The sequence below is a fragment of the Geotrypetes seraphini genome, chromosome 6 (assembly GCF_902459505.1).
Source record: "Geotrypetes seraphini chromosome 6, aGeoSer1.1, whole genome shotgun sequence".
NCBI classification, from domain to species: Eukaryota; Metazoa; Chordata; class Amphibia; order Gymnophiona; family Dermophiidae; genus Geotrypetes; species Geotrypetes seraphini.
This window is the reverse complement of record NC_047089.1, coordinates 34,007,768-34,031,796: the sequence shown is the minus strand read 5'-3', so window position 1 is coordinate 34,031,796 and position 24,029 is coordinate 34,007,768. Positions and strand designations below refer to the sequence as shown.

Below are 24,029 nucleotides of genomic sequence, written 5' to 3'. Positions count from 1 at the left end.
TCAAAATTTAGCTGCTAAGATCATTCTTGGTATAAATAAATCTGAAAGAGTGACACCCCTCCCCCCCCCACGATTTCAATCCTTACGCTGGTTGCTAATTACAACACAAATTTATTTTATATTAATGTGCTTCTCTTTTAAAATCTTGCGGAGACTCAGCCCTTATTACTTGTCAGACTACCTATTACTGCAGTCAAATCCTAATTTTTCTCATTCAATTTTTTAGAAATTGAGTTATTCTTCCATCTGACTGCAGTATTCATTAAAAAAAAAAATCTAGTCAACAACTGTTTTTGGAGATTGCCCTGAATATGTGGAATTCTTTATTAACAGAGTTGAGTATAAAGCATGATTACTTGAGGCTCAGGAAACTTCACAAAACTTTTTTTTTATTATTATTTCTGCAGCATGTTAACAAATATCTCACAGTACATGTACATAAATATACTGTACAATATATACAATATATACTGTACAATATATACTGTACATGTACAGTAAATATACTGTACAATATATATACAGTATATTTTCTTATGCAATTTTTATTGTTTTTGCTTTACTACTTCTATTTATCACTGAAAGGCGTACACAGCGCTGTACATTTTGACATTTAATAAATGGTCCCTGCTTGAAAGAGCTTACAATCTAATTTATGTAGTTCTTCTGTGTTTTGTAAACCACCAGAACTTTCAGTTAAGAATAGTATACGTAAATACAAAGGGCATAATAGTCAAAGGATTTATGCTCTGAACGTTAGGGGCCTTTTTACAAAGCTGTGGTACGCACAAAACATTCTTCCTGAAACTTAAAATGGCATGCCGTGAGATGCACTGAGGAGTCCTAGGGCAATTTTTGCAGAGGGGGCATGTCTGGGGATGAAAAGCGGGTGCATCTGTGCAAATCATTTAGCATGTCAGTATTGCTGCCTACAAAATATGTACGAAGGGGGTGCAGAAAACTTCTCAGCCCAACCCCGACGTGGATATGGTTCAATCAACAATGTCAAAAAACATAAAATTTCATTCATGCAAATTGGCACTTAATGAAATAAGATAACACTCTTTTCAGCTACAATGGCAAAATAACACTGGAAAGTTATGCTCCTAAGTTTGGCTGAAAATAGGACACAAATTCAGAAGGCTAAATTTAGGAGAATATATTTAGGGGCTCAGCATTGTCTGAATATCAGGCCCCGATATTATTATTAGTTATACACGTGTAAATGCATCTAACTCCTCTAAAACCACCTCCATAATCCCGAATAGTAAATGGAAATTTCCTTTTTCAGGTGTATTAATGCTTTCAAGTTGGAAGCTAACCTTTTGAATGCTTTAGCAGGCTATGATTTGTTCAACGTTGTTGCGCATGAACTTGGCCATGCCCTTGGACTGGGACATTCCAAAGATCCCAATGCACTGATGTATCCCAAGTACAAATTTTTTCAGCCTAAAGGATATCAGCTTTCGCCTGATGATTTAATAGGAATTCAGTCATTATATGGTATGTATGCAAGCTCTTTTTGTATATATCATTTCTAAATATTCTTAAGCTACTAAAATGGTGCGTGGTCTTCGTCATACGGCGTATGGGGACAGACTTAAAGATCTCAATCTGTATACTTTGGAGGAAAGGCAGGAGGGGTAGATATGATAGAGATGATTAATACCTACGTGGCGTAAATGCACACAAGTTGACTCTCTTTCATCTGAAAGGAAGCTCTGGAATGAGAGGGCATAGGATGAAATTAAGAGGTGATAGGCTCCAGAGTAATCTAAGGAAATACTTTTTTACAGATGTGTGGCTGATAGATGCATGGATCAGTCTCCTGGAAGAAGCAGTGGAGACAGAGACTGTGTCTGAATTCAAGAAAACTTAGGATAGGCACGTGGAATCTCTTAGAGAGAGGAAGAGATAATGTTTACTGCGGATGAGCAGATTGGAAGGGCCATTTGGCATTTATCTGCCATCATGTTTCTATACAGCACCAATGCAAGAAGTCCTTTATAGGTGGTGTAAATCCCAATATTTTTCTTGCCTTATTTCCTGTATGTCAACAGGCTTCCTGAAAGAGGAAGAATTAGGGTGAAGGAGAGGAAGGGAAAACTAGTGTTAGGGATGGAGTTGGAGCGTGTCAGGGTGGCTTCAGGGGTCAATCTTAACTAGGGCTTATTTTGGGGGTAGGGTTTATGTTAGGAGCACCTTTAAAAATCATGCTAGGGCTTATTTTCGGGGAAATACAGTACTTTGTCTAAAGCTACAGGAGATTGATTTACTTTTGTTTGTTTAATCTGAAATACTGTATAAACCAATGTTTAATCAATCCAGGTTTCAAATTTACATGCATAAAATCAAAGGCGGTAATATTCAGCCATGCTTATCTAACTCCAGATATTCAATGCTGGGGCTTGGTTAACTTGACAAATATGTTAAGCGGTTGTTGTGTTGTACTATATGTGTTTATAATTGGACTTAATATTGCTGATAACTGGCTAAGTGTTGGCTCCACCCAAGCTCTGCCATTGGATCACCCCTAACCTAGCTAGATAAGGGATGGCTGGTTAATGGCGATATTCAGTGGCACTACCTAGTTAAGTGCTATGGCACCCAACAAGCTCAGTGTAACTAGAACCTCTCCTGCCTGAATAAACTCTTTTGAATATCAACCACAGCCTGGAGAGGAGTAGCAAAATGCAGCTTCTGTCAAAATAAAATAGTTCCAACAGCCATACAAATTCAAAAAAACCATCAGCCAGCCTATACTTTTACAGGAAGAATGCTGATTTCCAAGTAGCTCCCTTACCTGGGTACATGTCTTTTGGAAATAGTCCTCATTGGGTATATACTACATACATTTTTAGCATTTAAATGTACGATATCCAAATCTTTCTAGGAAGTATGGCATTCTAGATTGTGATTCTTGAGTTAGGGCCTTGAAATTAATTGAGGAGAGGAGGGCACAATGCTGAAGAGTCACCTAGGACATATAATACCGCAACACTAGCCTTAGGTGAGAGTGGGAGATGGGAAACTAGAAAGTATGAAATGAGAAGAAGGAGCATAAGAACTGATGAGTGATACAAAGGGAAATGAAGGATAAAATTGCAGTGGAAAACAGAGAATACAGAAATGGACAAAAAAGATGAAAGGAAAGGTCATTGCCTGATTTAGGGGTCTTTTACTAAAGATTAGCGTATGTTATCTGCAACAGAGCCTGTTGGAATAAAATGGGTCCTGTGGAAGATAACATGCATCAATCTTTAATAAAAGACCCCCTTAGAGAAGGAAGGAAATATGACAGGAGGAGAGAAAAGAAATGGAAAGGAGACACTGAAAGAGAATTTAGGAGAAGACAGAAAGAAAGTGGAAAAGAGACTGGGATGAGCTCAATTAGAAAAATTAAATGCCTAGAGAAGAAAGGTGGAAAAGAAAAAATATATATATTTAATACCTGGCACCATGAAGCAGGAGCTAAGTTTCTAAGATGTTACATAAGTTTATGAACAATAAAGAAAATTTACGGCTTTCTTTTCAGGGAGGTTTCTAGGATTTAAAATATAACCAGTTAATTTTGGCATTCAAATCAGGTAACAAATCTGTTTCACTTTTCTAAGGTCCTCGAACTAAACAAACAGTTGCTGTCCCTATTCCTGAGAAATGTGACCCAAATTTATCTTTTGATGCAGCAACCACCATAGGAAACGGGTTTCTTTTCTTCAAGGATGGGTAAGACCTCCACATTTCATGAGCTATACAGTATACTTGTCTTCAGTTTCATGGTTTCAGATCTTATGGGAAACGAAAAAGGGTCTAGGTGAGGCAAGCTGATTGATTTGGTGCTGTCACCCTCAAAGAGCAAAAGACAAAAGTAAGGAGCTGACTGAGTTATCCTTGAGCAATAGGATGGATATGGGATGCAGATAAAAAGAAAAGGCAGGAAGGTTATAAGGAGAAATACAGTAGTACAAAAAAATCCAGATCTGCAAACCCCAAAACTGGAGCCATACCTCAAAATTCAATATGTATTAGTTGGGATCTAGCTAGGTACTTGGGACCTGGGTTGATCACTGTTGAAAACAAAATACTGGGCTTGATGGACCTCCAGTCTCTCCCAGTATGGCAATTGTTATGTTCTTTTTTTTAATGATTTATTTACTCAATTTTTAATTAAACTTCCAAGCATATAAATCTTGTACAGATAGTGTGATTTAAACAAATAAACATAATAAGGAATTGCAATTCAGCATACAACGAAGAAAATTAAAAACTTAGTTATAATTGTTAAACACCCTCAAGTCCACAATCAGATCCAAGAAATATTGAGTAACGCAAACTAGGATTTACATTTTATAAAAGGAAATTAAGGGCTCCTTTTACTAAGATGCGTTAGGGCTTTAATGCGTGCTAAATTGCCGCGTGAGCTAGACCTTAATGCCAGCATTGAGCTGGCGTTATTCTAGAAGCTTACCGCGCAGTTTAGCGCGCGGTAATTTTGTGCATGCGCTAAAAACACTAGCGCACCTTAGTAAAAGGAGCCCTAAGGTCCAGATTCTCTAAAAGTGCGTCCCGATTTTAGGCAGCTGTAGGCGTCCTATACTTATAGCGGCAGAGAGATCCCTTGCCGCGATAAGTATAGCGGCCGCGTTTACTTACAATGTAGACCAGCATTTTGCTGGCCTACATTTTTAAGCTTCTCATCTACTAGGGAGAGGCGTAGGGCCGCCTAGGTTTAGGCCGATTCTGAATAGGACGCCTCTCCCGGGCGTCCTATACAGAATCAGGGCCTAGGTGTCTTGCGGGCCTCGCCTTCAATATAGGCGGCCTGCCTGGGGAGCATTTTTTTTTTTTAAACGTGCATCCCGATTGGCTGATTAGACAGCTGTAGGACGCCTACAGCTGCCTAAAATCGGGACGCACTTTTAGAGAATCTGGGCCTAAATGTCCGCTGTTAGGCAAGAAACCCAAAATTTATTAATGAGTAGTTATTGTTGTAATTCCTTCATTTTCTGCACATTTTTGAGGTAAAAATGATGTTAATTGACTCGGATCGAAGAAAACATATTTAAGGATTTATATCTAACTATGCATTTACATGGATAGCAGAGGAAAAAAAATTCCTCCAATCTGGATCACCCCAAGTTTTAATAAAAGAAACTGACTGACGTCTTTTTTGAGTTTCCTTCGAAACATCAGGGAAAAACTTGAATGTTCAGTCCCAAGAATTCTTTCCTTCTATTTGTGAAAAACACATTCGACAACCAATCTCTGTCAGGAGATAATGCCACAATAATGTAGAGATATCTAATGGAACTTCTCTTTGTATATTTAGGGCTCCTTTTACAAAGCCGCGGTAGCGGTTTAATGCGCATAATAGCGTGCGCTAAACCGCATGCCGCGCTAGCCGCTACCACCTCCTCTTGAGCAAGCGGTAGTTTTTTGGCTAGCGCGGGGGTTAGCGTGTGATGAAAAGTTACGCGCGCTGAAGCCGCTAACGGCAGCTTCGTAAAAGGAGCTCTTAATTCTTCATTTTGGTTTTGATGCGATATTGGCAAATAATACACCCGTGTAAGAGGGGGCAAAGATTCTTCAGGAATTTTCAAGGTCTCAAGAAAGTATCATTTTACCATTTATCTGGGAGGTGTTGAGAAGATCTTGGGAAAATTTATTAACCGTAGATTATTAATTCTATTATAGTTTTCAAGTGTCTCAAATTTCCTTTGCAGAGTAATGTTATCTTTGACAATTAAATCTTGATTTTGTTTTAATGTTATAACTTCTTTATCAATTTTTTGAGTGTCTGTCTTGTACAAGGCAAATTCATTTTTTAAAAAGTTAATCTCTTCTTTATGAATATTCACTTCTTTTTCCAAATTTTTATTTGTGGAGTGAAGGAGTTTCCTAAGTTTACAACTAGATCACATAAAGCAGGGGTGTCCAACCTGCGGCCCCGTGAAGTATTTTGTGCAGCCCCGGTCGCGGGCGATGCAGTGTTTTCCTCTGCTGCCCCCGGGTATTTACCATCTTGCCGGCTCCCTCCTGTGTCTTGCTGCAGCGTTTGAAGGTTTGTGCGGCCCCAGAAACATTTTTTCCAGCCAATGCGGCCCAGTGAAGCCAAAAGGTTGGACACCCCTGACATAAAGCTTCCAATGTTAACTCCTGGGGTTTGGTAGGCTTGAAAAGTGAACTTGGCATAGTTAGTAAAGAAGTAACTGGCAATTTTACCTGGCAAACGGCTGCCTTTTCCCAACTTGTGATGCTCCAGCCACAGGTTCAGCTCTGGGAGTCAACTCATACCGGGAGGTCTCCAACGCCTGCGCTAATAACCATTGTCGCAGTTTAGTAAAGGGGGGGGGGGATAGTTTGGTATTCTATAGTAATTTCTGATAGATTCAGTGAGTATAATTTGGAAAAATATAACAGTGGCAATTTACCCCTTGAGATAATATATTAGTCAGCTGGGAGTAATTTAGAACAGCTTTTGTATATTCAACTTAGGTAATGAATTTCATCCAGTTTTAATTATGCTATTTCCAGATTAGCTGAATAAACAAGAAAGATCACCAGCCAGCCCTAGAAAAAAAAAATACTATACTGCAATGGATAATTTCTATTGTGTTTATGAAAGAGATATTTAACATAGGAAGTAGGAAACTTATCTTGTACTTTACGGTTCTTATTTTCTGTTTCTCTGTAGGTACATGTGGTTGAGGAAGCCCTTTGCAATGGAAAGCATGGAAGGATTCATCCAAAGTTATTTTCCGAAGATTCAAACAAGTATTGATGCTGCTTATGAAATTCCAGAAAGAATGAAATTATATCTTTATAATGGTAAATATCTTGCCTGCAGATCATTGCATTTAAACTAAACATCGTATGGTGTATCATACTGTAAGTCTAAGCATGCCATTTACTGTATATATTCGAACATAAACCGACCCCAAATATAAACCGGGGTAACCTATTGTCCCCCCCAAAAGGCAGAAAAAGGGTTGATTTGAATATAAACTGGAGGGGGTAGTTAATATTTTAGTGCAGTGCCCTGCCCTGCCCTGCCCGACTCTGCATCCTGTACCCTCTCACTCTTTGCTCATCTCTGCACCCAGCCTCACTCCCCCCTTGCCATGTTCTGTACCCTGTCTCCCCTCCCTCCCAATGCCTTGCAGGCCTCCAGCGGGCCAGTGGGCCAGTGGTGGACCAGGACAGGAGGGATCCCACCCATCCTGGCTGACTCTACTTTTACCTCCCTCCCACCTCCCTTGTGTATCTTTCAAATCCTTGGTTGTCCATCAGTGAACCACAGCAGGAGTGATCTTCCTTCATTCCTGCCCATACAGAGCTGCCAGCTGATTGGCTACCATGAGTTCTTGTGGGACCGGGAGAACATATGGCAGCCAATCAGTTGGCAGCTCTGCACGAGCAAGAGCAAAGAAAGTTCGCTCCTGCAACGGTTTACTCCTGGACCACCAGGAATTTGAAAGGTATGTGGGGGAGGCAGGAGGGAGGTAAAAGTTCTTAGAATCGGCCAGGGCAGGAGATGGAAGGGATCTCTCCTGTTCCGGCACATCACTGGCTCACCATGGATTTAAAAGATATGCTAGGGAAGAGCAGGAGGGAGATAAAAATTAATAAAGTTGACCGGGGCAGGAGATGTGAGGATCCCCCCCTGTCCCAGCCCACCAATAACCACCAGGTCTTATGGCAGGCCTGCAGAGGCTGATCAGTATCGGTGAGCTATGTCATATTTGGCAAGCAAGGTAGAGGTAGCTTCCGAGAGTATCTAAGGGCTGCTGAATTTTGAGAATAGGTGTGTTTTTAGGAGCTTTATAAAGTGCATGTAGGAAGCAGATACTTTGGCCAGTTGGTTCAGTTCTGGATCTTTGGAGGTAGCTTGGTATGATAGTAGTTTGCGTGGATCGACTAGGTTTGATGAATATTAATTGATTATTAAGGTAGTTGGGCAGTAGGCCATATAATGCTTTGTAAAAGAGGGCACTCGTCTCTCAATCATCAGCCAGTGCAGCTTTAATAAAATGAGGTTATATGGTTGAACTGCAGTGTTTTGGATGACGCTTAATTTTCGGAAGTGTCTACATAATCCTGCTAAGTATACAATGTTGTAGTAGTCTAGGATGCTCAAGACTAGTGGACTAGGAGTCAGAATGGTGCCAGTTCCAAGTATTTCCTTATGGATCTAAGTTTCCATAGTGTGTTGAAGCCTTTGCGTACAACATGATTCACTTGGGCTGACATGGATAGTAATCTGTCTAGGTGGACACGTAGAGGGGCATAATCGAAAGGAACGTCTAAGTCCGTTTTCGTCCAAGTCTCAAGTCGCCCAAAGTAAAAAATAGCTTAGGACACATTTTTGAAAAATACGTCCAAATTATTTTTCATTTCGAAAATCATCTAACTATACCTGCCGATCTGATCGTCCAAGTCGCTAAATTGTCTATCTTTATACCACATTTTCATCCAACTTTTCATCCAAGTCAAAAACACCTAGAACAAGCCCTGTTGGACATGGGAGGGGTCTGCAAAGTGATGGACTGAACACCCAGATATGGCACCTAAATAGTGGGGTACTTTACAGGGCATTGCTGTGAACTTCGCAAAAAGGGTGCCATGTCTTCATCTCACTACAGCTCCCTTATAGGTCATAGTGAGCCCCCACACCATCTCCAGAATCCCCTAGACCCACTTATCTACCACCCCAATAGCCCTTATGGCTGCAGGAGTCACTTATATGCTAGTAAAAAAGGGTTTTAGGGGTGTATAAGGGAGTGCACATGTTTCAGTATCAATGCAGTGATTACAGGGGCTTATGGTCATGGGTCCACCTCTCTATGGGTCCCCAACCCACCCCAAGATGATTTAAGACACCTATGTGCAGCACGACTAGGCTTTCCTATGCCAGGCTGCCAGGTGATGATGTTCTGGAGGCACAATTTTCAAGTTCTGATTAATATTTTTATGGGGGGGTTGGTGATCACTGGGGTAGTGTGGGGGGTCTGTTTTATGTGTTTTCAGTGCTTATTTGGTCACTTTGGGTGGGTTTTTGTGACTTAGACCATGTTTTAAATGGTCTAAGTCACAACGTCCAAGTTCCGTCAATCCTGTGCTGTATAACTTTCGGTTATACATGCTGTACGACTAAGTCTAAGCTTGCCCACGTCCCGCCCAAATCCCGCCCTCGACACTCCTCCTAAAATGCCCCGTTTAGCTATGGTCATTCAGCGGCACTATGAAGGCCTAGGTCATTTAGAAATACATTCAAAACCCGGTTTGATTATTGGCACTTGGATGTCTTTCGTTTATGATCATCCAAGTGCCGACTTAGGTCGGTTTTTGGACATTTTTCTCTTTCGATTATGAGCCCCCTAGGATTTTAATTGTCGGGTAGATTGGAAAGTTGGTTTTGTCTAATGATATTATGAATGTGGTATTGTGAGCCACTTAGTTTATTAAGCAGATTAGAAATATTTTAAATAAATAAAAATAATCTAATCTAATCTAATCTAAATCTAGATTAAGCAGATTAGAAATATTTTAAATAAATAAAAATAAGTTGTTTGTATTACTCACGGTCCTCTTGGTCCACATGAAAAGCCATACAAAGGGCCCTTTGGTGTGGCCCTTCAGCTGGGCCTGCCGGCAGAACAGGCCCACTGGCCATGCAGCCCTTTAGGGCTGTTGAGGAGGCCTGAAGATGGTGGACAGGGCCTCAGCACAGCCTCATGTTGACCCGGCTCCAGTGGGGAGAGGAGAGATTATGTGCCGGTTCCTTTCTCCTCTCCCAGGGCTTGAGTGTGTCGGGTGCCTGGATCTCTCTCAGGTTCGTTGAGGAGGATTTACTTTCATAGTTTTATTTATTCAAAGTATTTAAAAACGTGGCAAAAATAGCACTACTTTACTTGTTCTGGCCCAGTGACCAGCTTTACTTATTCCTCTGTATTTTAAACTTTATTCTCATTCCCAATAGGTCTTGTCTCTGAGAGATATCTCAGTATAAATTACAGAATATTTAGGTATTTCATTATACTTTATTTATGCTACCATATTTTCCAGGTGTTACATATTGGAATATAAATGCTTTCACCATGGAAATATCATCCAGCTCTATCTATGATTTTGGATTTCCTAGCTCTGTAATTCTCATCGATGCAGCGGTGTATTTACACAGAAACAAAACAACTCTGTTCTTTGTGGGAGAAGAATACTGGAGGTAAGAAATGGGAGAGGGATATATGATAGAAGCACTTAGCTTTTTCATCTTGTACACCAGTGGTCTCATACTCAAACCATTTGCAGGGCCACATTTTGGATTTGTAGGCACTTGGAGGGCCTCAGAAAAAATAGTTAACGTCTTATTAAAGAAATGACAATTTTGCATGAGGTAAAACTCTTTATAGTTGATAAATCTTTCCTTTTGGCTGTTTTAATAATAATATTGTAATTTATAGCTAAAGAGACATATGATCAAGAAACTGTTTTATTTTACTTTTATGATTATGATAAACATACTGAGGGCCTCAAAATAGTACCTGGTGGGCCTGAAAACTGGATTCATCAAATTATCTGTGAAATAAGAAATTTAAGCATTATATAATATGTGCATGACATGTTTGTGTTTGAGTTGATTTGATGTCACATTGATTTTAAGGGTGTTTTAATCGTAACCTGCCTAGAATAGTAGGATAGTGTGAGAAATACATTTTTTAAACACACTAAAAAAATAAAAATATAGACAGGTATTGGTGAAACAAAAGTCAAATGGAACTGTAGTGGGCCAAAAGGAAGAATACAGTTTATTTATATACCGCCTATTAATTGTCTAAGCAGTTACATTCAGGCATTTGTCCCTATCTATCCCGGTGGGCTCACAATCTATCTAACATACCTGGGGCAATGGAGGACTGAGTGACTTGCCCAGGGTCACAAGGAGAAGCGTGGGGCTTGAACCCACAACCTCAGGGTGCTGAGGCTGTAGCTCTAACCACTAGGCCATAGAGCTTCACTGGACTTCCAAGAAGTCTTGGCTATGAAACGAGCCATGGCTACAGCACCCTGTCAGAGGTACAGCTGCATCAGGTTTGCAAGGAAGCAGGTTGAAGCTAACTGGTTACCCTAACATCAACAAACATGGGATAAAAATAAAAATAAAAGTTGCCTTTTAATGATTTTGATAGGAATAGGGGTTCAAATGATTACATACAATTGGAAAAATCATGATAGGATTAATTTCAATTTTTGATGGGCAACTGTGTGTACAACGTATAAATATGAAAAGATAATGGCAGAACGTTTAGGTACTAGCAAGTCCTTTAATGAGGTATGGAGTCCATTGACTAATTTTATTACGTTATAATTAAAATTATGATTCTCTTTTTTTTTCCATTAGATTCCTTTACACATCCAGGGAGGGTGGGAGGGTGGGGGGTGAAATATTTATTTGGAAGAGTAAAATTAATTCTTTTTTATTATATTGATAGTATAATATATAATTTTATTGTTTTTAATTAGGATAAGAAGGGGATAAAAATTGTTTAATGTAATAATTGTGATGATTACAATGTATTTTCATACAGTTTTTTTTCTGATTCTTCAGTTGTATACATTATAAAGTTTGAAATATCAATAAAGATTAAAAAAAACATGGGATGGCCAAAAGTTGGGGGGGACTGTTTGGATTATTACAAAACTTAATGGTAAGACATATGAGGGGAGCCGAGACACAGGATTACGTAAGGGACTTCTAAAAACCAAAGAGGAAGAGCAAGAGAATGCGCTAATAGCACAGCAGCGGAGGTTGTGGAAGCCAATATTGTAAAAGGATTTAAATGTGGTAGGAACAGAGTTGAGAGAGATGGGGAGGAGGGAGAGCTACACTATTTTAAGTATGCAACTTTATACATCTGATTCTCCAAAATAGAAGACAAGCGGAAAAAGCAACAACTAGACAGATTAGATGGACCAACTGATTCTTGCATGCAGTCATCTATATTTTCCCCCTCTTTTACAAAGGTGCGCTATGCTTTTTAGAGTGCGATATATATTATCGTGCACTAAACATGCGCTAAATGCTAACGCATGCATGTTATCCTATGGATGCCTTAGCGGTTAGCACATGCGTTGATTTAGCACATGCAAAACAAGCGCTAAAACGCTTAGCGCGTTTTTGTAAAAGACAGCCTTAGTATGATATTGTGCTATTTATTCATCCAAACTGTACAGAAATGCATTAATCTGTTTTCAAAATGATAAAAAGTATGCTTTCAATAAAACCTTGGAATGTGCTTTCTTTTCAGTTACAATGAAGTTTTACAAGTGATGGAAAGTGGGTATCCTAAAAAAATAAAAGACGAATTTCCAGGCATTAACAATAGAGTCAGTGCAACTCTTGAATTTGAAGGTAGGTCTCTGGTACAACATGACAAGATATTCACAAAAAAATTATTTGTTTGCCGATGTTGTCATAACAGTTTTGTAACTAGATGAAGGTGTTATCTTTAGGAATCATCTTAAAGGGAAAAAATACTGCAAACTTTTCAAAGAACATCATGGTAAACGATCATTGTTAGCAGTTATAGGGGGAGGCTATGATTTGGATAAAATGGCACCTCAGTACAAGAAACTTAAGAGGCTTATTTATTAACAATGAAAACAAAAACAAAAAACTGTGGATACAGATGTTCTTGAGATAATTTTTTATACACTGACATATAAAAACATGAAAATTCAATGAAAAAAGTACAATGATAAAAAATACAGTGGTAAAAATCCAACCGGACCCTACACGGTCCGTGTTTTGGCGAATACGCCTTCCTCAGAGGTGCAATGGTTTGCAAACTCACATGTATAGAATTGGACTGAAAACAGTCTATTATCTTTAAACATGTGAGCAAAGAACACCGCAGCTTCTCTGTTTAAAGACAATAGACTGTTTTCAGTCCAATTCTTTATATGTGAGGTTGCAAACCATTGGACCCCTGAGGAAGGCGTGTTCGCCGAAACACGGACCGTGTAGGGTCCGGTTGGATTTTTACCACTGTATTTTTTTATCATTGTACTTTTTTCATTGAATTGTCATGTTTTTATATGTCAGTGTATAATAAATTATCTCCAGAACATCTGTATCCACAGTTTTTGTTTTCATTTTTATCGGTGGCTTATTTACTAACAGCATTAATGCACTGCATTACTGCTTAATATACCTTAAGGCGCTGTTAACACAGTTGGAAATTTGGGCATTAACTTGCATTTATGGGTAAACGATGATGGCATTTATTCACTAAGCTACATTAAGGCCCATATTCTAAGTTAAGTGCAAAACACTGTTTAAAAGCATTAAAAATAAATTCAAGGCACCTAAAAAAGTTGCCTGCGTTGCATCTACAGAGGCACTTTACAATGTCTAACACCACTGTAGGCATGGCTAATGCCAGAAGTGACATTAGGCATCGTAAAGCACCTCCGTAGGCGTGATTCACGTAAAAGGTAGGTGCCAGAAATGTAGGCCTTGAATACATGGCCTATAATTCCGGCGCCTACCTTTCCTGAAGTCATGATTCTTTAAACGGTGCCGTCATGTGATTAACATGTGATCTACGGCCATTTTAACGCAGCCATCACTGTTTATAGAATCTGGGCCTAGGTATTTAACCCCAAATTCTATAAAAAGTGCTAAAAATTACAAGTGCAATTTTGGTCACGTACCTAAATTGCGCATGCAATTTAACTGAATAACAAGTAAATTAATGTCAATAATTGACTCCTTAACAAGCAATAATTGGTGCTAATTAAAACCATTTACTAGTTACATGAGTACATTTAGGTGCAGGATCCATGCCTAAATTTTACATGCGAGTCAAAGGGGACGTTACTTGCAGTAATGCATGTAATTATAGAATGGGAGCATCCACACCTAAGTTTACGTGCAGGAATTTGCGCCACATTTTCCATGGTGAAAAAGGCTGTGCCTAAATTTAATTGTGATTACCTGGCGTAAGCACTATTCCGTAAACTGTGCCTAAGTGCGGCGTATAGAATAACACTGTTTTTGGTGCTGATTGTTGGGGGCGCCACATGTAGAATTTAGCCCTTAATGTGGGAATAAAAGTGCACCAAAATTTAACACTGCGATAATTACAGTACTGAACAGATACCAGAAAAGTGACCATTATGGACCTGGAATGAACATGGAGGGGAAAATTCTAGAAGGAGCCACCTAGATTTAAGCAGTCAGAATGTGCTTAAATGTTGATACTGAATCATGAATGGTTTATGGTTTATTGAATTTGATATAATACCTATTGTAAATGGCAACAAGACAGTTCACAGTAAAAACAATTAAGACAGATAGGAACTATGTAATAAGATGAGAAAGTACAGTTTTAGAGAGGATTAACACATACACATTGGCATAGCAAGGATGAGAGGCGCCCCTCATCTGCCCTCTTCTCTGCCCCCCTCCCAACACGCACACACTTCCACACGCTCCTTCCCCGCCCTACGCGTAGGTCCAGGAAGTGACACAGAGGAAGAGTATTATGTTCTAATATAATGCTTTCTAAAATAATCATTTCAAATTGTAGGAATATACTCTGTAAGGATAAAGAAAATTCATAGAATTTTATGACAGATTTTGTACATTCTGTTTCTTTCTAGGGTTTATATATATATTCTCTGGCTCTCAGGCATACGTATACAACTATGAAGAGAAAGTCATCATGTCATCTATGAAAGTTAACGCCTTGCTTGGATGTCAAAATTAAAAGACACTGTAGGATAACTGCCTAACAAGGGTGTGCTGAACCAGCTAGTATTTCATTATACATCCACCCTGCCATGCTAGGATCTCATCATAGACCGGAAAAGAGCATAATCTTAAGGGTAGAGATAATTATTTGGACATTTTAAAATAGTGAAGGTGCGATTGGTTTTTGCTTTTGCCATCTTGGGTAGTATGCATTTGAAAATCTTGTTAGGAGGATAAGGGTTTTTAAATTATACTTATTTACACATACACACCTTCCTTTTACTACACCGCGATAGCGGTTATTAGCGCAGGGAGCCGCGCTGAATGCTCATAGAGTTCCTATGAGCGTCGGGAGCTGTGCAGAGCATTCAGCGTGACTCCCTGCGCTAATAACCACTATCGCGGTTTAGTAAAAGGGGGGAGAGGTTAGTCTCTTTGGTCATCACACACATACTGACACACTTTTAAAGAAGTTGCAAACATTGCAAAAAGTGGTGACTAAATTGGTTTACTCTGCTGGCAATTTTAACAGAGTAACACCACTGCTGATTAAGGCCTGTTCAGGCCAGAATTTATTTTAAAGCTTGTTTTATCATTTTCTTTTTTCTATTTAAAAAGAGGCTTTTATTAAACAAATGAAAAGAAAAACAACATAAACTGCAAGCAATAATCCAACATACAACATATAGAGTTCTATAATCCATAAGAGCCCTCTTGCTAGAACAATTTTTATATTTAAGTACAAAAATTAAACAAAAAAGAAAGGGGAGGGGAAGTGTAGGGAGGAAATGCACATACCTCCATACAAAGATAGCAGGCAAAATCCTCCAAAAGGAAGTAAGAATAAACCTATTTACCCACAAAACCCCAGATTTTCACCCATCTAGATAATGTATTGCGTCTGGTTGCAGTCAGCTTTTTCTTCTTGTACACAGTATACGAGGTCATCTAGTTTTCTATTTGAATAACAAAAGGACATCTGGTCTTTTTAGAACCCCCTTCCCTGTTTCCGTTGTTCACTGCCGCAAGCAACAACTTCAACATGCTCCGCTCTCCCGCTGATGTCACTTCCAGACGCCACACATAGGAAGTGATGTCAGAGGGAGAGCCGCTGGGGTCGCAAGGAGCATGTTGAAGTTGTTACTCACGGCGGTGAACTAGAGGTACGGGGAAGGGAAGGGTGGGCACGTGTGTAGTGGGGGGGCGGAGACGAAGGCAGGGGAGGAGTGCCTCTCACCCTCGCTACGCCACTGCTCAGAGATAACCGTTGTAGTGCCATTGTACAATATAGCCAAGTACCGTATTTCCCCGCATTTAGGCCGCCCCAGTGTATAGACCGCAAAAAATGCCTATACATGTTTTAAAATTGGTAGATAAGCCACCCCATTGTATTAGCCGCGGCTTATCTACCAGTAACTGGAGTGACCTAAAACTGGGGAAGCCTATACAATTTTAAAAAATCATTCCCCCCCCCCCCTTACCTCCCTCGCTGGACTCGCTGCTCCTCAAATCGCATTGGTGCAGGGCAGGAGAGATCTTTTCGATCTACAGCCCTGCCCCGCGCTGCTTCCTGCGTGCCTTTGCTGTCAGTTCAGAACTAACGGCATATAGTGTCATAGAAGATTTCGCGAATAGGGGGGATTATTAAAAGGTTCTGTACTATCCCATGTAGACTATTGTAACACTCTACTAGTGGGCCTGCCTACTGAAACTCTCTCCCGCCTCCAAAGGGTGCAAAACGCTGCAATCCGCCTTCTGAAAAACCTAGGCATCCGCGACCATGTTACCCCTGCATTAGCTTCCATGCACTGGCTGCCCATTCAAAAACGCTGCACCTTCAAGGCCCTGGTCCTCGCTTTCAAAACCTTCCATGAAACGATTCCATATACATGAAAACTAAACTATAAATCTACTTCCCAAAGTGACCACTGAGGTCCCAAGGAGAAATACGACTGACCATACCTCCTGGCCGCTCCCTTAAAACTGAAACAGCCCTCAAACGCTTCTACTCACATTTCATACCCAGACTTTGGCACACCATCCCCCCATCTGTTAGATCACTTGATGAACTCTGGAACTTCAGGAAGGCCGTGAAAACCTTCCTCTTTACAAACCCAACGCCTTAAAGTCATTCACCCTGAAATGCCACACAGTCAACACACCTACGCCACCTAATCTCACCAGATGCTACTTAATGCATATGTTTTATTGTTATGTCTATATTGTAAATTATTGTCATGTCTATATTGTAATTTATGTAAATTACATCATCTCTACTCTGTCTGGATTATTATGGATATACTCTGTAATCCGTTCTGGGCTCCTTTGGGAGGATGGGCTAAAAAATTGAATAAATAAATAAATAAACACTAACGTGTGCATGTTAGTCTATGGACGCGATAGCATTTAGCGTGCGCTAATCGGTTAGCGCGCCTTAGTAAAAGAGGGGGAAATAAAGGTGGGAAATGAACTGAAAATCTGAAAACTTATAACTGAATTGATAATACTTGATTTTGATTGTCTCAATTTGTATAATGAAAATGTTTTTATCTGTCTTGAGATTCATTGGGTTGGGCTTTTGGAGTGTGTCTTTACTATTTTAATTGATGGCTTTCTTTTCTTCTCATTTGTTTTAAATGTATTGAACGCCACATATACTTCCTTGTATTGTGAAATAATGGATTATCAAATAAATAAACCTGTGCACATCCCTAATAAAAAGAGTGGAGAAAATCAATAGTATATATAGAAAAAGTGTTCTTCATAAAATAAAAAAAATTAAAAATTTAACCCATGACACATGTGAAAAATGGTTTTCCTATTTAAGCAGAAAATACTAGAGGTCTGCAAGGGAATGGGGATAGCGGGAATCCCCCCTAACCCACGGGGACCCCCCTCTGGCCCACGGTACTCCCACGGGGATGGAAGGCTTTGGAAGCAGGGTTCGTCCATATAATATAATGGACACATCAGCCTTAGTAAAAGAGGGGGTTTATAAGTTAATTGCCTAAACAGAAAACAAAAAAAAGGGTTCCACCAAAGAGATTCCACAAGGAAAACAGCAGCGCAAGCACAACAGAAACTGTGGAATTGATGATCCTGTCAGAAGTAATTGCTGCTTTTTATGGGGACGGGCGTGGATGGAGGTAATTCCTTGCGGGGATGGGTGGGGACGGAGAGGATCCTGACGGGGCGGGGAGGACAGAGAAGATCCTGGCAGGGACGGGCGGGGATGGGTGGGATTTCTGTCCCCGCGCAACTCTCTAGAAAATACAGATCTCTGGCACCTTAGGATTTTGAGACCAATGATTCCATGCAGAACCCTCCACTGGAGATCACTGGAGTGTTTTGCGTTTGTGACAAGGCGGTGGCTGTTGTCAGAAGGATGCTAGGCTGTATAGAGAGAGGCATGACCAGTAGAAGAAAGAAGGTGTTGATGCATCTGTACAGGTCGTTGGTGAGGCCCCACTTGGAGTATTGTGTTCAATTTTGGAGACCATATCTGACAAAGGAGATAAGGTGCCAGGCTATAGCAGGGAGATCATAGAAAAAGAAAGAGGCACTGACTCAGGGAAAGGGAAGGTGCTGGACTTTGGGGGATCGAGTGAGAAAAAGGTGCTGGACTTGGAGGAGGTAGGGACAAGGAGAAAGAGAAAGATGTCAGATTGTACAGGGCTGGGGGGAGATTGAAGGGAGAGGGCGACCGGAGAGATACTAGACCTGCAGAGGGAGTGGAGAGTAGCCTGGCACAACAGATAAACTTGGCTTGCAGTGGGCTGTTGGCACCCCACCAGAGGCCAGAGCGCCCCCCCTTGCCCCGCCATGCTTACCATGTTCACTGGGTAGAAACTGACACTGCAGTGTGTAGAGTCATGGCTGAAAGATAGTTATGAGTTTATTTCACTCTCATGTATAATGTAATCGCTTGACTTGTGACCAGCATAAGCAGGAAGTGGTGGGATGGAGGATGTACTTACTTTTGGAAAACTGTTGCACAACAAAGTTCAGAAACTGAATGCAGAATTTGCCAAATATGGACAAGTTGTTGATTTAGTTGCCTAAAAGTGGCACTAGATGGGCTAAATATAGTGTTACGATACCTGATTGTTTTCAGAGCAAAATAGCATGCCAACTTTTCTACCTCTGACTAAGATAAGTCTTTTGTTTGAAAGTTCATAGTGATATAAGAACAGTTTTGACTGCTGTGGGCAGCGAAGAAAATCATTTTCACAATATTGAAATATATACAATGACCGGGTGGTAAGGCAATATTCATGGGGCTTCAGCCCCTTGTTTGTGCCTCTGTGTCTCTGAGCATATTTATCTACATTAAGAAATGAATGTTAAATATGAATAAGAAGAGAGTGTAATATCCTAAAGGAGTGATTTCCTGCTTTCTTGATATATTTCATTTAATCACTCTAAGGCAGAGGTAGGTAATTCCAGTCCTCGAGAGCCAGAGCCAGGTCAGGTTTTCAGGATATCCACAATGAATATGTATGAGATAGATTTGCATGCACTGCCTCCTTGAGATGCAAATCTATCTCATTCATATTCATTGTGGATATCCTGAAAACCTGGCCTGGCTCCAGCTTTTGAGGACCGGAATTGCCTACCCCTGCTCTAAGGAGATAGAGTAAGTACCAAGCTCTTTGTGGTTTTCCCCACTTATTTGTTTTAACTTTTCTACCTCTGCAAAATTTTATTTATTTATCCTAATTTGTTTACATTCAGGTACTTTATCATATTTCCCTATCTGTCCTGGTGGGCTCAAACTCTATCTAGTGCAGTGATTCCCAACCCTGTCCTGGAGGAACACCAGGCCAATCGGGTTTTCAGGCTAGCCCTATTGAATATGCATGAGAGAGATTTGCATATGATGGAAGTGATAGGCATGCAAATTTGCTTCATGCATATTCATTAGGGCTAGCCTGAAAACCCAATTGGCCTGGTGTTCCTCCAGGACAGGGTTGGGAACCACTGATCTAGTGTACCTGGGGCAATGAGGGGATTAAGTGACTTGCCCAGGGTCACAAGGAGCAGCAAGGGATTTGAACCCACAACCTCAGGGTGCTGAGGCTGTAGCTCTAATCACTGTGCCACACAGTAGGTATCCTAAATTTTGTGCTTTGGCCTGGATCCTTGCAAATTGTTGCTCAAAGTATTTTGGGGGGATCATAATTACTTAGGAGTCTTACTAAGGTATTATCATGCAAATTAGCATAACACGGGAATGGACATCGAGCAATTGGAAGAAGCCATGGAAAACAGGGAAGCATGGCAAGGACTGGTCTACAGAGTACCCAAGGGTCAGGCATGACTGAATAGATAGTAGTAGTGGCATTAGTGCATAAATATAGTGGGTATAAGGTCATGTGAATAGCTTGATTTGATAACAGGACACTTAGGTGAGAAGTCCCAAACCACATTTATTGCAAGTTTATTTTATAAAGTCAATCCAGGTGCTTATGATTCTTTCTAAAATAGGCACTTGGAACCAGTATCAGCAAGTTTCCAAGTTTCTTTATCCTTTCATATACCGTTTATCGAACAGGTACCTAAACGGTCTACTTCCCTTATGTATTGGTACGTCAGGTCCTTTTGTGTTGGTTTTAGTTAATAATTAAGACCCTGTTTTAAATTGTAAATCGCTTTGAATTAATGATATTGTGATATATCAAAAATTTTAATAAACTTGAAACTTGAACAATGGAATAAGTTTTAAAAAAATAATTTTAAATTAAAAATAAAGCATATCTTAAAAAAATTAGAAATAAAGGGAAGAAAATAATAAAAAGGGGGCATACACACTGACGTGCAGGAAATGAGACGGGATGAGAAGTAAGGTAAGTTAATAAATACATTGAGATTGAAAATCAAAATAAAAGGGTGGAAGGTGGAGGGAGGGGAAGATACATTATGGTAGGGTTCGCTTTAAAAGAAGCGCTTTGTTTTTTATTCCAAAATCCATTAAGGAACTACATGAATTCTATTTGAAAGAAATGAGTTCAGAGGTTGTAGGCATCTTTAAAAAGAAAAGTCTTAAGTTTGGACTTGAATTTTTCTAAAGAGTTTTCTAGGCAGAGATCCAATGGGAGTGCATTCCACAGAGAGGGGGCAGTAACTGAGAAAATGGATTTACGAGTTGTGTCATAAAATAGTTCACGTATCCTGGAGGGAATATATGGGGTCATGAGTTTGTCTATAAAGGCTGGTGAGTTAGAGTGTTTGGTAAAAAAATGCTTTTTCAGCCTTCACATGCTGAGGAAAGTTAGATCCTTCTTCCATCAAAAACATTTTACCCTCCTTGTCCAATACATCATCCTCTCCAGATTGGACTATTGCAACTCTATCTACTTAAGCCTAACTAAGAAAAACCTCCACAGACTCCAATGGATTCAGAATGCCGCGGCCAAGCTCATCTTCGCTAAAAGTAAATTTGACCATGTCTCCCCACTCCTGGCCAAGCTCCACTGGCTTCCGATAATCGCCAGGGTCCACTATAAATGCGCCTGTTTAACTTTCAAAATCCTATATGGTATCCTCCCTCCCTTTATCCCTCTTTCTTGGAATTCCTCAAACCCTAATACCACCAGATCCTCCCACAAATTAAAACTATCCTTCCCCCCGCTAAAAGGCATTTCCCACACAGGAAAGCTAGGGACCTCCCTCCACTTCAAAATCACTGAGCTCTGGAACAACCTTACCTCCCCTCTTCGGAACTTGAGCTCTCTCCAAGTTTTCCGCAAACATCTGAAAACCTGGCTTTTCTCAAAAAATGTAAGTCTCCCTCCAACTTAGGAATCAAGGAAACTCTTATATCTTGGCATCCCAAGTCCTCTAAATTTTCTTCACACTTCTACCTCTAACCCTCTGTTGTAGTTCCTTCCTATTTCTCCTACTGTAAACCGCGTCAAGCTCTACGAAATTGGAGATGATGCGGTATACAAACCTAAGGATTAGATTAGATTAGATTAGAAGTATTAAGTAGGATAAACAATAAATAGGTAATGGGTAACCAGTGTACTTTACGAAGAAGGGGGGGGTGACATACAACGTTACATCTGCTTCGAAGAACATAAAAACATAAGAAAAGCTAATGGTCCATCTAGCCCAGTAGCCCATCTTCATAGTGGTCAGTCCAGATCACTAGTACTTGGCAAAAACCCAAATAGTAGCAACATTCTATGCTACCGATCCAGGGCAAGCAGTGGCTTCCTCCATATCTATCTCAATAACATACTATGGACTTTTCCTCCAGGAAATTGTCCAAACCTTTTTTAAAACCAGCTACTTTAACCGCTCATACCACAACCTCTGGCAACACGTTCCAGATCTTAACTACCGTATTCTCTTTTTTTAGATGTTCCCACTGGTGTAAGAATAGGGGGAGACAACTATGGAGATAGTTTTGCATTTTTAAAACTACATGACCTGTGTTTTTTTGTCAGCAAAAGTAACCACAAAAAAAAGCTGGTGCAGACCTCTGTATGTACTTTTTCCTTGGACAGTTTTCAATGGAAGAGACTGCTTAACTTCTCCTTTTGAGCACCAGTGCATAATCCACTGATGAAAGTACAATCAGCCTATACACTTGCCCACATGGTTTAGAAATTCATTAATTTTCATTTGGGCATTATTGCTTAAGTCAATGTATCTCAGACTGTGAGCCACGATACAGTGGTGTGCCCCAAAGAGATTTCGGGTGTGCCACAAGAGATTCCAGAATTTTACTTTATTTTTTTAGGCATACCTCTATTCACACTGGCTTCCTATCCAGGAAATAATATTATTTAAATTCTATTGTATACTATTTAAAACTATAAACGGAAATAGCCCAACCTACCTGAACAACCGCCTCATCCAAACTACCTCAACCAGACATAGAAAAACACACACCCCATTCACACACACACCAATCAAAGAAGTTAAATGGAAAAAATTATACGATGGCCTCCTAGCCATTCAAGCAGCAAAATTAGATAACCAAATCTCCGATCTACTGATAACAACCTCAGACTACAAGATGTTCAGAAAGGAAATAAAAACTATACTCTTCAAGAAATCCCTGAAAAAAAAACCTAATACCACAAGTACCTTCCTTCTTCCCTTCCTCTCCCTAACTCACTGATACTATCCGATCTACTCTTTGGAAATGACCTGTGATCTTACTTTGTAACCCTCCTTCTATAACTCTTTTGTAATCCGCCTTGAATTTCTAATGTAATGTAAATTCCCTTCATAAGTATACACTAGAATAGATGGCATGTACATCGCATACACAAGAGTCTGTCAATGTTATGAGCATCTGTGTGCGTAAGGATACAACCGCCCAGACAAGCATCATTCTTTGACGTAATTGGTCTTTGAAAGCTAACAGCAAGTAATAACATTTTTATTTTTATTTTTTATGCAGTAGTTATCCTAACTTGAGCAGCATAGCAGTCAAGGCTTTGTTACCGTTTGGATCTTCTTACCTTTGCGAACTTGGATTTTCAGCTCTGACAGAAATTAAATCGTAAAAAAGAGAACTGCAGATGATGAATGATGAAAAGTATGTTTGCTTGTCGACTATAGAGCTGCATTTTGAGTTAATTTGCATTCAAAAACAAGCACATCCATCGCGTTGATTAGCAATTCTATTCTATCTACTTCACCATTGTCACAATTACTCATACCTAGCTTAAAGAACTTTACGTAAATAACTCTCAGATTTGTGGGGTTTTTTTTGCTGGTTTTGCAATTTTATAATTTCAATTATAATATGCAGCAAAAAAAACATTTGCTCCGTTTAGTGTGCTGGAGCTAAAATAAAGTTTGAGAGACAGTGGCTTAAGTAATATTTATATGTTTATTAGACTTTTATGATATAAACAATTCTTTAAAAAAAAAGTCATGATGCAGAAGGGGGACCCCTACTGGGTCAGACCCGCTTCTTACTTTCATCTCGGAATCGGCACCGGCACCGGCATGTCCTGTGCGTTGGTGCCGGTGCCCGAAGATCGGCCTCCTCAAGGCATGCTCAAGGCCTGCGAGTTCACGCTCTCTCCGAGATCTCTGAGAATCTCGGAGAGAGCGTGAACTCGCAGGCCTTGAGCCGGTGCCGAGGCCGAGATGAAAGTAAGAAGCGGGTTCGGGTGGGTCTGGGGGACTTCAGATCACGGCGGGGGATGCCGGATCGCGGGGGGGGGGGAGGGTGCCGGATCGCAAGGGGGTGCTCGTAAATCAAGGCACGCTTGGTTTCCGAGGTGCCGATTTTGCAAATGTTTTGCTC

General features: G+C 40.2%; 1 protein-coding gene across 1 annotated transcript in view; it reads left to right on the top strand.

Moving 5' to 3' along the window:
• LOC117362657 (matrix metalloproteinase-20-like) overlaps positions 1–14,771 on the top strand; it is a 33,776-nt gene extending 19,005 nt beyond the window's left edge. The window contains exons 5-10 of the mRNA XM_033949409.1: positions 1,342–1,503; positions 3,615–3,726; positions 6,695–6,828; positions 10,066–10,222; positions 12,306–12,409; positions 14,665–14,771. Coding sequence (XP_033805300.1) covers positions 1,342–1,503; positions 3,615–3,726; positions 6,695–6,828; positions 10,066–10,222; positions 12,306–12,409; positions 14,665–14,771 — 776 coding nt within the window. The remainder of the gene's footprint in view (positions 1–1,341; positions 1,504–3,614; positions 3,727–6,694; positions 6,829–10,065; positions 10,223–12,305; positions 12,410–14,664) is intronic.
• The last annotated feature ends 9,258 nt before the right edge of the window (positions 14,772–24,029 follow it).